Genomic DNA, 13,556 nt, shown 5'->3' with positions numbered 1-13,556 from the left:
GTGGGACTCAATCCCAGGACCCTGGGATCATGACCTGAACCAAAGGCAGATGCTTAACCAACTGAGCCACCCAGGCAGTCCCTTTTCTTTTTTTCTTTTAAGACAAAAGGTCGTAAGCATTTTCTTGGTTTGCAGGTCTTGACAATAACCCGTCTTTCTTTCTGAGAACTCAGGAGATATCCTCTCAGGCAGGGATTATCCCTAATACGTTCCTGACCTCAGGGTTCTTAGAGTCAGGTTGGGAAAAAGACATATATAAAACATAATTACCTCAGTGTGACTAAAACTAAAAGAAGTTGTTCCTCTGGGAGCTCAGGGCCACAGTGGTTTCCCGGAGCCTCTGCTTGAGACAATTCCTTGTCTGGGCTGCACCTGTTAAAGACAACCATCTTAACCAGCCAGAAAACATTTGCCAAGCCCAACCACCAGAGTAATTTAATGTTGTTAAAAGATGGCTTGGGGGATAGATTTAGGGGGTAACTTCTATTTGTATTGCTAATCAAGAGATTGATTATTACTGAATTTTTTTCTTGTTGCACATATTAGAATTGAAAGGAATCATTTGCTTATTAAACCTATTCTGTTTCATAACGCTGCCACCTTTAAGCCTACCATTATAGGACTGGAAGGCTGACTCCAGAGGGTACAGGCAGCTGAGGGGGAATGAAGACATCTGTACCAAAAGAAATTATAATTTGATCAAAGGGATTTCTTGTGACTTCAGCCAGACAGTCTTAGATGGTAGAAGCTATTTTTTGCAAGTGATACGTCACTGCCAACATTTTAAAATCATCTTCTGAGTTGTGAGCCCCAAATTTGTAATGATAATCATTATTACCACGCCTTACTGAATTATTAAATACTCACTATTAAGCAGTCGTCTGCCTAAACCCTCTGCATACATTATCTCATTGACTCCTCAGGGCCACCCTGTCAGGTAGATATTATCATCACCACTTTATAGATGAAAAAATTAAGACCTGAAGGGATTAAGTATTATTCTTTTTTTTTTCTTTTTGGATGAAGTATTTTTCCTAAAATTATGCAGTTAGCAAGTTGTAAATTCCACATTTAAACCCAGGTTTGTCTAACTCAAGGTCATGTTCTGAATCACTGCCCTACACTTGCAAGGCTACTTAGGACTTACCATCATGGTGGACTTCATATTTATAATTAATTCAACCCTTTATTGCTCCAAAATAACACACCTGCCAGTTTGCTGTCAAAGTCAAAGCCAAATGCAAATTTTTCTCTCTAGAAACCGCAGGTCTGAGCCTTGATTTAATTTCCTCCAGGAAGAATAGGCAAGCTTGAGGAACAACTCTTATACAATTAAATATTACAACTCTAAGTTCACCTAATCAGAGAAAATAGTTAAGAAAATGTAAGGGTGTTTATAACATTTATAGATCTGTAAGCAGCCTTTCACCCATAGTTGGGAACCATCTGTGAGGCAGAGTTATGGTGTTGATAGAGCATACAAGCATTTAAAAGCTCTTATCACAATATCATTGCTGAAATCGAGTGGGCAAAAATGGTCTCATGATAGAACAAATCATCACAAAGAATACTGCAAAGGATCTCTATGTTCTGGTCTCTGTATTCCCACTGTAATTTATAGCATAACTGGATACAGCTTTCAGATTAGCTGTTCGAGTGCCTTCCTGTGGTCATATAAGAAGACAAGCATACTTTTCTCTTGCCAAGGTTTTAAAAGTGCTTCAAACAGCAACTAAACACATTGGTTAATTACTCTCAAGGACAGCTTTATGCCAAAACCAGATTCAGTGTTTTTAATAGCTAATCTTCAATGTCTTTTGGTAGAAAAAAAATCTTTTGAAATCTTTTAAAAAATCATCAATCAATAGATCAAGTTATAATTCAGTCCCCTTCTAGAAAGCGCATAGCACAGAGTCTTGCTAAAAATTAAAACATTTAATGATACCCACATCAAGGTTTTCCTAGTTTAGAAGTCAGTGGTCAGCAGTTCCTGCCTGAAAACCTTCTATGACATAGTCTCATCTTACGTGTGGTACTTCAGTTAAATACCTGTTGATACATTTGAGACTTCAGAGAAAACCTTCAAAGGCTGTCTGAAACCTGGCTCCAAGTAGACAAAATTATCTGGGAATGAATACATGTCAGGTTTTTGGTTTTCATCATAAAATATCATTTTGTCACTTCTGTGTCAAGAATCTAACCTGACCATAGACTCTCCTTTCAACAAGTAACATAGAATGCTAGTCAGTGATTTCAGTCTTGAACGATTGGCTCTTCACTTATTGTTAAAATCCAAGCTGATACATTTGATATTTAAGAAGCATTAAGGTCAGTAATTCCCAGATGTGAGTAATTTTTGGCATCACCTGGAAAGCTGTTTAAAACCTCTGTCTGGGGGCACCTTGGTGGCTCAGTTGGTTAAGCAGCCGACTTTTGATTTCGGCGCAGGTCATGATCTCAGGGTCCTGGAGTCCAGCTCCAGGTCGGGCTCCTTGTTCAGTGGGGAGTCTGCTTGTCCCTTTACCTCTGCTCCTCCCCCCTCACCCACCCCCACTTGTTTTCTCTCTCTCTCTCTCTCAAATATATATGTATTTGAGAATATATATCTTAAAAATCTTTAAAAAAAAAAACCCACCTCGGTCTGATTCAGTAGATCTGAGACCTTGGAATTAGTATTATAAAAACTCCTCACATGATTTCATTAGCCAGATTTGTAAAACTGCTCTTAGCCTTTCAAATGTGTTACACAAATTACTTTATGTAAAAGTACACACCATCTCATTTATCAAGTAGAGCCCTAGCAAAAAGTTTGTTCTGATGAATTGGCATGCTTCTCTTTTTTATATAATGACAGCTGTGTAACTCATCTCTGTGCTTTTTCCCTTGGGCACTGGGACGCTCAGAGGTGAGTTGCACTTATGCTTAAGGCAGGAGCTCTTCTTAGTCTGGGACTTCTATTTTTTTTTTTTCATCCTAATTACACTGTATTTACTCTTTATGTCAGTTTAAGAGTTTTATTTTAATTAAGTCTTTTGTTTTTATTGTTTTCTATTTAAGATTCTTTTTAAAAGTAGGTCATGTTATAAATACTAAAAAAGGTTTAGAGCAGGAATAGAGAAGACCTAGTCAAAAGATTTGGAGGATGAAATCATTACATTTTTTTAATGTCATTTGACTATGCTACTCTACCAAAGGCCTGGCATGGTCGACTGACCTTATGCCTGCAGAACTGTGTTATGATTGAGATATGATGAAGCATTTGTAGACTTTAAGATTTTCACAAAATACACATGTGCAAAGTCCTGTAATGATGTAGTATATTCTTTCTCATAGAAATATGGATAAAGCTGACAACTAAAAAAGTTTCCAAGGTTTATTGAATACCTGATATGTAAAAGTAGGTAATTGATATGTACCTACTCTAAGAAGGGTTTAAGGAGTGCTCTAAAGATTAATAGAATTTAGCAAGATAAATTAAATTAAAAACGTGCAGAAAATAAGACAAAGCACGAGGGGTCTGGCTGGCACAAAAAAGTTGCATAATCTTGTTATGGCAAGCCAAAATTTGGACTTTCTAGCAGCGGATATGAAAAGGAAGGTTCTCTGCTCAGATAAGCAAAAAGTTCTTGTGATAATAAATCTAAAAAGATTTCTACTTTTGGGGTGCATGGGCAGCTCAGCCAGTTAAGTGGCTGACTCTTGATTTTGGCTCAGGTCATGGTCTCAGGGTTGGAGATCCAGCCCTGTGTAGGGCTCCATGCTCAGTGGGGAGTCTGCTTCTCTCCCTCCCCCCGCCCCTCCCCCCACTCTTGCACACACTTGCGTGCGTGCTCTCTCTCTCTAAAATAAATCTTAAAAAAAAAGATTTCTAGTTTTTATAGGATCTCATGGAGAAAGTACGTGGAAGTAGGTCATCTTTCTCTTCATTGGTACAGTTACCATCACGGGATACCAGTAATTTATTATGCAGTTGAGATTTTTTTTTAATTTTTTTTTAAGATTTTATTTTATTTTGCAAGAGAGAGAATGGGAGACAGAGAGCATGAGAGGGAGGAGGGTCAGAGGGAGAAGCAGACTCCCCGCTGAGCAGGGAGCCCGACGTGGGACTCGATCCCGGGACTCCAGGATCATGACCTGAGCCGAAGGCAGTTGCCTAACCAACTGAGCCACCCAGGCGCCCGCAGTTGAGATTTTTACATGAACTTTGAGGTAAGTTTAAAAAATTCTCCAGCCCTTTAAAAAAAGAGGTCACCATTTTCTCTCCCTGTCAGCCAACAGAACAGGTATTGAGAGATGGAAGCAATCTCATTTGGTGAGACAAATCAAAGGGAATGTATTTTTTATATTTAGGATGATATACACCAAATCTTTATCTTTTTTATCTGGTACAACTAGGTCTTCTGCTAATCTATAGGGTACCTTTTTGCCAATTAGAATAAAGGCCCCTTCTGAGCAAATCTAGCATCAGGGCTGGATTTCTACCCCCTCCCCTACCTCCCTTACTCCCCACCCCCTCCCCTTCTCTCCTCCTGTCTTATCCTAGGACACCTTCATGCACTGCACCTTCTGCCCAAAAGTATGTGGAGGCCAAGAAAGTAACCTGGACATAAGACTTAGTTAGACAGCTTTAGAAATAGCCAGCTAAGTAGCTTTTTATGTTTCACTCTAATTTTTTTTTAACTATTAGAATGCTTTACACAGTGCTTCCTAAACTTGATTATGTATTGGAATCACCCAGGAGCTTCTCAAAAGTGCAGATGTGTGGATCCCACAACCTCATATTCTGATGCAATCAACCAGGACTTGAAATTCAGGAAGTTGCATTTCAGCAAACACCAGAGGTGGTTCAGATTAGAGAAAAGCTGGCCGAGGGGCAGATAGTACAGGTTTAAAGGTCGTACAGATAGGGTTTTGAGACACTGTGTTACTATTTTATGTTGTGTCATCTTGAGTAAACTCATCTTTCTTTGATTGTAAAATGGCAATTAAAAATCTTTCCATCATAGGGTTATTTTAAGGATCAAGTGAGATTAAATGCCCTACCAGAGCACCTGGAGGGTAGTAAGGACTTAATTAATGCTAACTATTTAATAATATACCTATAATATACTTTCAAGGCTCGACTCAGGGTAGGGCCAACCCTTAGGAAAGTATTTCTAAGGGTACTCGTAGCACTTTCTCTTGTTCTATGTACTTGTACCCACCCCCTCTCAGGATTTAAAAGTGCTTTCCATTAGTGTTTCTACATATCCCAAAATAAATCCCTTGCTTACTTTTTTGAAGTCCTCAGACATAGAGTAATCACCCTCTTTTTTGTATATTGCCTACATCCTCATCACCATCCTGATTATACTACATCATATTCAGATCTCATCAGGCCATTTATCCAGTTTGCCAAATACTGAAAATAGTAATTTCTTTTTAGAGAGTGGGGGGAGGGGCAAAGGGAGAGGGAGAGAGAATCTTAAGCAGCCTTTGTGCTCAGTGTGGAGCCCAACACAGGGCTTGATCTCACGTCCCTGAGATCAAGACCTGAGCTGAAATCCAGAGTCAGATGCTTAACCAACTGAGGCATCCAAGCACGCTGAAAATAGTGATTTTTTTTTAAAGTTCCCCTTTAGTCCTACCGTTATAGAATTATGGAAAAGGAATTCTAAACGCAGAGCTGCCTGATCAAATTGAAGGAAACTGAGGTAGGGAAGTGCTTTAAATTAAGACACTAAAGTCCCATTTGAATGAACCATACCTTGTGTCACAAGGATCAATTTAGAGATAATCTCAGTAAATCCTATTAACTGAATAATGAACTGAAGCATTCCTGTGCAGAGAAACCCTATAGGGGAGGAAAAACCTTCCTAGGCTGGGGCTAGATTCATAGGCTGGGGCTCTGTAAATTAGACTGACAAAAGACAGATTAACAGGAGAAAAACAGAGACGTTTGTTAGCAGGTGCATCTTGTGTCCACGTGGAAGCTCTTAGTCATGCGAAACTCGGAGAGGTGGTTAGAACTGAGCTTACATAGCATCTTTAAGGAAAAGCAATACATTTCTAGAGAAATGACAAGACAAAGGAAAAGGACTTTGAGTTTCTAGGGCATCAAATTGTAGGAAGGTAAACATATGGTGGGAACTAACGGAAGGTAAGAGCTAGTTAGGAAAGTTTGTTATATAGTTTATCTCATGCCATTTCTGGGCTGATAAAGGTCCAGAATTTTCTCCAGTGATTAACTTTTGTCCTTCCTGAAAGAGAGAGGAAGAGAGACACCTTTAAAGATTTATGTCCCGCTTTTAGAAAATAGGAGGGCAGAGAACTTTTCTTCCTTTTTTTTTTTTTTTAAGATTTATTTATTTGAGAGAGTGCCAGTGGGGGGAGGGGCAGAGAGAGGGAGACAAGCAGACTCCCGGCTGAGCATGGAGCCCAATGCAGGGCTCTATTTTAGTACCCTGAGATCATGACCTGAGCCCAAGGCAAGAGTCAGCCGCTTAACTGACTGAGCCACCCAGGCACCCCAAAGAGCTTTCTTATATCTGCTTCTTCTCAGTTGCCTTCAGCTCAAAATAATCCTTATGCCAAAGGGGCATATTCTGCTACCTTTCCTTCCCATTGAAGGAAACAGTGGGGCATCTTAGAACTGTATGAATTGGAAACGGACATTAATTATTTTGAAAGAAATGTGAACATTTTTATATAATATTTCTGCCTCAAAAAATGCTTTTGAAGCTATTGCAAATTCAACATAGCTATCTCAAGTGAATCATGTTTTGTCATTTAAAATATTAAAATAAAATTTTGCCCCAAGGGCTCTTAAAGAAGGTGGAATGCCAAGAAGTTTCTAAATAAAACAAATATCTGGGTCCAGCATTTTCGGTCATTTTCACTCCTTCTTTCCTTTTTTAATTAAATGTTTCAGAGAATATGTGTACTGGTTCCAGCCGCCCTCATCCATGGCTATTTTCCTGACTCAATTGTATGATATTGTGGTAAAGGATTCAGTATCAACACTAGAGAAGGAACACAAAAGAGGATACTCACTGAAGCATTTTACTAGAAAATTAACTGCAAAACACTTATGGAAATTACATGCAAATTAATTAAAATAGTGTTAAAAATAAAAGTCATCCCCTCCCCTTTTTTTTTTTTACCATTTTAACCATTTGTAACTGTCCAGTTCTGTGGTATTAAGTACATTCACATTATTGTGCACCCTCACCCTTAAGAAAGAAGGGGAGAAGAGGGGAGTGTAGGAAGGAAGGGAGGGAGGAAGGCCATCCCAAGACAACTTTTAAAAAAAAATCAGTAATACTACCCTTTTTTTAAAATTTGTTATTGAGTATAGCTGACGCATGCTGTTACATTAGTTTCAAGTGTACAACATGGTGATTCAACACTCTATACATGATGCTCTGCTCACCACGAGTGCGGCTCCCATCTGTCCCCACAGCGCTATTATAGTACCATTGACCATATTCCCTGCGCTGTGCCTTTCATTCCCGTGCCCTAGTCATTCCCTAACTGGAAGCCTGTACCTCCTAGTCCCCTTTACCCATTTTGCTCATCCTCCCCCACCCTTCCCCTCTGGCAAGCATCAGTTTGTTTTCTGTGTTTATAGGCCAGATTTTGCTTTTTGTTTATGCTTTTGTTTTGTTTTATAGATTCCACATATAAGTGAAATCCTATAGTTTTTGTCTTTGTCTCACTTATTTCACTTACCATAAAACCCATCCACGTTGTTGCAAGTGGTAAGATCTCATATTTTTTATGGCTGTATAATAGTATGTATCTATACCATATCTTCCTTATCCATTTGTCTATTGATGGACACTTAGGTTGCTTCCATATCTTGGCTATTATAAATAATGCTGCAATAAACATAGAGGTGTATATATCTTTTTGAATTAGTGTTTTCTTTTTCATTGGGTAAATACACATATTGGATCATATATTTCTATTTTTAATTTTTTGAGTAACCTCCATACTATTTTCCACAATGGCTGCACCAATTTACATCCTACCAACAGTGAACAAGGGTTCCTTTTTCTCCACATCCTTGTCAACACTTGTTATTCCTTGTCTTTGATTTTAGCCATTCTGACAGGTGTAAGGTGATATCTCACTGTGGTTTTCATTGCATTTCCCTGTAGTAACATTGAGCATCTTTTCATGTGTCTGTTGGCCATGTATATTTCTTTTTTAGAAAAATGTCTGTTTGGATCTTCTGCCCATTTTTAATTAGGTTATTTATTTATTTATTTATTTATTTATTTATTTTGGTGTTGAGTTGTATAAGTTCTTTATATATTTTGGATATTAATCCCCTATTGGATATGTTATTTGAAAATATCTTCTCCCATTCAGTATTTTGCTTTTTTGATTTGTTGATGGCTTCCTTCGCTTTGCAAAAGCTTTTTATTTTGATGTAGTCAAAGCAATCTTGAGAAATCCAGAATAAAGCTGAAAGTATCACAATTCCAGATTTCAAGATGTACTATACTACAAAGCTATACCAATCAAAACCGTATGGTACTCGCACAAAAATAGACATGCAGGTCAACGGAAGAGAATAGAGAACCCAGAAACAAGCCCATGATTATATGGTCAATTGATCTATGACAAAGGAGGCAAGAATATACAATGAGAAAAAGCCTCTTCACTAAATGGTGCTGGGAAACCTGGATACTACATGTAAAAGAATGAAACCGGACCAGTTTCTTACACCATACACAAAAATAAACTCAAAATGGATTAAAGACCTAAATGTGAGATCTGAAACCAAGAAAGCTTTTACTTTCTTTTGCACACTTGGGTAGAGGCTGACGGCTGTGAGTTCTCCTAGCTGGAAAAAGAATTGTGGCAGTGCTGGAGGTTGGGATTTCAAAGACTGTAAAATATGACTTCAGCTATATTGTGCCCTGACTATATTTGGACCTAGGTCTCTACTTCTTTCTTTTATGTTAGTCACCATACATTACATCGTTAGGTTTTGATGTAGTGTTCCATGATTCATTGTTTGCATATAACACCCAGGGGCCTCTACTTTCTTACAATCAAGGCTTGAAATTTCTTGAAATTTTGCGTGGATAACATGCTGCAATAGAGACAGTTTCCGATCATCAAAAGGAAGTGGTTATTTAGCAACATCTATGTATAGAATAATAGGCAATGACAAAGTCAAGGACCTTACAGGAGAAAACGATATTGCATTAATATATATCACAAATGAATGACAGCACAAGTTTTGAAGACAATGTGTTGCTACAGGAATTCAGAAAAAAGAGTAACTTCTGCAAGCTGGAATGCTTTTTGCTTAATTGTTGCAATAGCTCTGCATTAGTACAGATTTTAATTGAAATAATATGAAATAAAAATCAATAAAATATGTGCAAAATCTGAAATGATGCACACACAAAGGCAAGGATTTTGTAATTTCAAAGCTAATCTGCAAAACCGTTTTTGTTAGTTCACATGATGGCTGCATTATAGGTAGAAGAGAAATACCCAACATTCTTTGTCAGTCTTCTGGAAGAATAAGTCTTGCATTATGACAGTGATGAATAGTGAGACCTCCTCAAGAATGCATTTCTTTGTTAAATGCACTACCCTTGTATTCTAAAGCTTCTGATGTTCTTGAGGGCAATTGGACTAATTATTCTACATCATCTTCTTCCTTGCCTGGAGGAAGCACTGCTACTCTAGTATAATAGAACAAACCTTCCTGGGAATGAAATGGAAATGTCTTGCAAAATGTAAACCTCTTTTATGAAGGCTGAATTCCCAGGCTCTCTCTCTAATGGCCCAAGATGAGAGATCATGGCTTGGGGAACGCATCTCATCTTCACTTCTTGAAAATGAGACCAGTGCTGGAATTGAAAATAGAGCCCTGCATTGATAAGATAGAAATATATTGCTAAGACTTTGCAAAATTTATCAAGAAAGTGGTCAGTGGTTTAAAATGAGGGCTAATCCTCCCCCCAGAAGCATAGAAAAAAATGCATTAAATCTAATCATTCACTTGTCTGTTCATTAATAAAAACCTTCACATAATGGGGCTGAATTGACCTGAAGGCTACACCATAGATCCTTCTGATTAAATTCAAACAGTGACTTAAACTGACTACTTTCATGAATTAAGATCATTTGGGTCCCGCCTAAGTAGTAAGATCTGGTTTGGGTTTGAGAATATCAGCCCACAAGTAACTGATTCATGCCACTTTGAACAGCAGACATTAAAGGGTGAGTGAGAAAATGGAGTATGTTCAACAACTTAGAATGGAGGAAAATAATAATGTAAAAGATTGCTACACTTTTGACATTTCGCAACGTGTAAATTATCTTATAAATAACATGCGAATTTGCACCCATTGCTTGATTCATAACTTTTTGTCACGGATTTGAACCTCAAAATACAGTATTTATAGCCAGAGCGAGGTCTTCACTTTCAGTGATGATTATCCCCTTTGGACTAGAAAGCAAGTTGGGCTCCAGGTTGCAGAGTTATGCCATGCCAAGGCAGTTGATTCCTCTTTCTTTCTTTCCTGTTCTCCACTGTCTTGCAGACCAGACGATGTGCTCCTGCATCGCACGCATGATGAGATTGTCCTCCTGCATTGCTTCCTCTGGCCCCTAGTGACATTTGTGGTGGGCGTTCTCATTGTGGTCCTGACCATCTGTGCCAAGAGCCTGGCAGTCAAAGCAGAAGCCATGAAGAAGCGCAAGTTCTCTTAAAGGGGAGAAGGCTCATGGAAAGCAAAGCACAGAAGCTGCACCCAACGGCACACGTCTCCCTGCAGAGCCCATTTCCTGGCACAGGAGATGGAAGGGGCTATGCGAGGTCTCCGAGAGGCTCCTGCCTCGATGGCAGCAGAAACAGGCACAACTGGAAGACTCGGAACCTCATAGATTGTATGCCATGTGTCATAGCGATGGCTAAGGGGTCAAGCTCTTAACCTTATGGAGTAACCATTTCAGAAAACCCTATAAGAAGTTAATTTTCTTTGGAAAGCAACCGTATATAATTGTACAGTGTAGTATACAAACTATTATGATTTATGCTACTTAAAAATATTAAAATAGAGTGGTCCATGTTTTTTTTTTCTATTTCCTTTTTTATGCTTAGAACACCAGGGTTTTAAAAAAGGGTCTCGTGGGTTTCATTCGATTCTGCTAGATTAAACTTGTACTTAGAGATAAGGACCCCTGCACAAGTCTTGACCTCACAATATGATCCCCACTTTCCATTGTTAAAGACTACCTTTTGACTTCTGCTTGAAAAATGAAAAGTACACTGTTAACTCAGTCTTCAGTCATTTCTGTGACTCTTCGTCAAGGGATCCTCAAAGATTGGGAAAACATATCCTCCAACACTTGCCTTTGCCTCTCCATTATTTGTCACCAGATTATTTCTTAAGAGAGGGGAGTGATTCTGAACCAGATCTGTCCTAGCTCTGAGAGCTCTGTGCACCTTCATTCCCGTGTCCATGTTATGTTTGACGGGTTTTTCTCTGTGCAGTAGAATGTACATGATGTGAAGGACACTTTCCAGCTGCTGTTTTTGTTCCTTTCTTCTTTTAGGCCAGAAAAAAATGTTCAAAATCAGTTCAAGTATTTTGTTTTTATTTTCTTTGTTCTTGCCTTGATGTTGTCGGTGTTAAAACAAGAACGTTGCTGCAGTAGGTCAATTTGCTTGGACAGACCTCGAGATACACCCCAGTGCATGTCACTGCCACCGCTGAGCTTCCTGTGCCTTTCTCAGAAGTTTATGGAGGAGACCGTACTGCTGTGCATCTGTTCATAAACTCAAATTCCAAACATCAGTCACAGGTCTCCGTGAACATCACACCTACGCAGGTCTTTACCAGGTAGAATCAAACCTCTGTTTAGCTGAGATGTACATTTTTAGTGAAGGAACGACTGACAATCTGATTTCTTTTTGCTTTCTTTCTCTTAGTCTTCAAACATGCTTCTATTTGAATAAAGGCAACTCAAGGACAGTACTTGCTCAGGGTTCTAAGAAAGAGACATATTAGTGGGATGATAATCTCCCGATTTTTAGTTCGCATCCTGCTGTTTTCTTAATTTTAGAATACAAGTCATTGAGAGACCCTAGTCTCCTATGGAAGGGTGTTGGATGAGTATGATCCTTTTTTTCCAATTCAGTGTTATAGATTTCACTGTGAAAAAGGCCTTGAGCACGCTATCCATGACATCCTTTCAGGCAGCTTGGGTGCTTTGACTTCAGTGCGGGCTTTCTCTTTCAGCGTCCCTGTTGTCTTAGCAACACCGTGAGCCATTCGGAAGCACAGTTACTCGAGAATGGGAACCTGAGAATATCATCATCATTGCACCACGTCCTGGGAGAGGAAGTCGACTCTAGCCATTGTATCTTAATCCAATAAGCTCTGATTAATTAATTACAGAGAGTAGATAAAAATAGTGCAAGGATATATGTGATGTGTTGGAAAAAAGGGAAACTGATGTATATTGATCTGAGTTTTCCTGTATCAGTTTGACACTCATAGGTTTATGTTAATGAAGGCCTCTCTTTAGACTCGAGTATACATGACTATATTCTGTAGGTTGATTTTTGGAAAAGAGGAGAAACACGCTGAATTCGTGAGGTCACCTGTAGCTTTAAGGTCTTACTTGCTTATAACTAGTTAAATTTGAGGCTCTTTATACTTGTCCTTAAAGCTAAAATCCAGAGGAGCAAGGAAAGGCCATTCTTAAGATCATAAAAAGGTAAAGAAGCTTAACTTCTAAATACTTTAATTCACTTTTTTGTATAAGTGAGGAAATGGTCGAAGCTGCTATCACAGAGACCCCAAACTATGATGGCTCATCGAAGAAGTTCTTTCTTCCTCACCTCGCAGTCCGGAGATAGCAAAGAAGTCCAGGGCAGGCCAGGCAGCTCTGTTTCAGATGGTAACGGAGGGCCCCAGGATTCATCTATCTTGCTGTTCTTTTATTACCAAGGCTGGTGTTCATTCCACGGTCAAAACTGGCTCAAAGAATCACACCCACTTTGCAGCCTGAGAAAGAGAGGAAGTTGGGAACAAGCTATTTCTTTTTTAAGGAAATTTCACCCATCACTTTTTCTCACAGTTATTTGTGAGTACTTACTACATAGCTATACCTAGCTTCGAGGAAGGCGGGGATATGTTCTCTTGAGCTAGATGGACATGTGTTCCGCTAAAACTCCAGGGGAAGGGTTTTATTTCTAAAAGGAAAGGGGAAGAAAGACTACTAAAGATTTTATTTATTTATTTATTTATTTATTTATTTATTTATTTATTTATTTATTTGAGAGAGAGAACTCCTACAACCAAGGGGGGTGCAGAAGGAGAAGGAGACTCCCGACGAGCAGGGAGCCCGACGCGGGGTTTGATCCCAGGACCCTGGGATCATGACCTGAGCTGAAGGCAGACACTTAACTGACTGAGCCGCCCAGGCGCCCAAGACTACTAAAAGATAGGAATGATGGTTAGCTGTCAATACCGCATGCCATGATAAAAATCTGAGCAGGGCTTACAAAGATCCTTTGCCCCAGCAGGAAATAAGGT

General features: G+C 39.0%; 1 protein-coding gene across 1 annotated transcript in view; it reads left to right on the top strand.

Moving 5' to 3' along the window:
• KCNMB4 (potassium calcium-activated channel subfamily M regulatory beta subunit 4) overlaps nucleotides 1-11,083 on the top strand; it is a 56,628-nt gene extending 45,545 nt beyond the window's left edge. Inside the window, exon 3 of the mRNA XM_025882872.2 lies at nucleotides 10,554-11,083. Coding sequence (XP_025738657.1) covers nucleotides 10,554-10,722 — 169 coding nt within the window. The 3' untranslated portion in view covers nucleotides 10,723-11,083. The remainder of the gene's footprint in view (nucleotides 1-10,553) is intronic.
• Nucleotides 11,084-13,556: the final 2,473 nt, after the last annotated feature.

This window comes from Callorhinus ursinus, unplaced genomic scaffold, assembly GCF_003265705.2.
Source record: "Callorhinus ursinus isolate GAN/ISIS: 27379988/994484 unplaced genomic scaffold, GSC_fseal_2.0 scaffold14, whole genome shotgun sequence".
NCBI classification, from domain to species: Eukaryota; Metazoa; Chordata; class Mammalia; order Carnivora; family Otariidae; genus Callorhinus; species Callorhinus ursinus.
The sequence above is the reverse complement of the archived record's forward strand: the minus strand, read 5'-3'. Positions and strand labels throughout refer to the sequence as shown.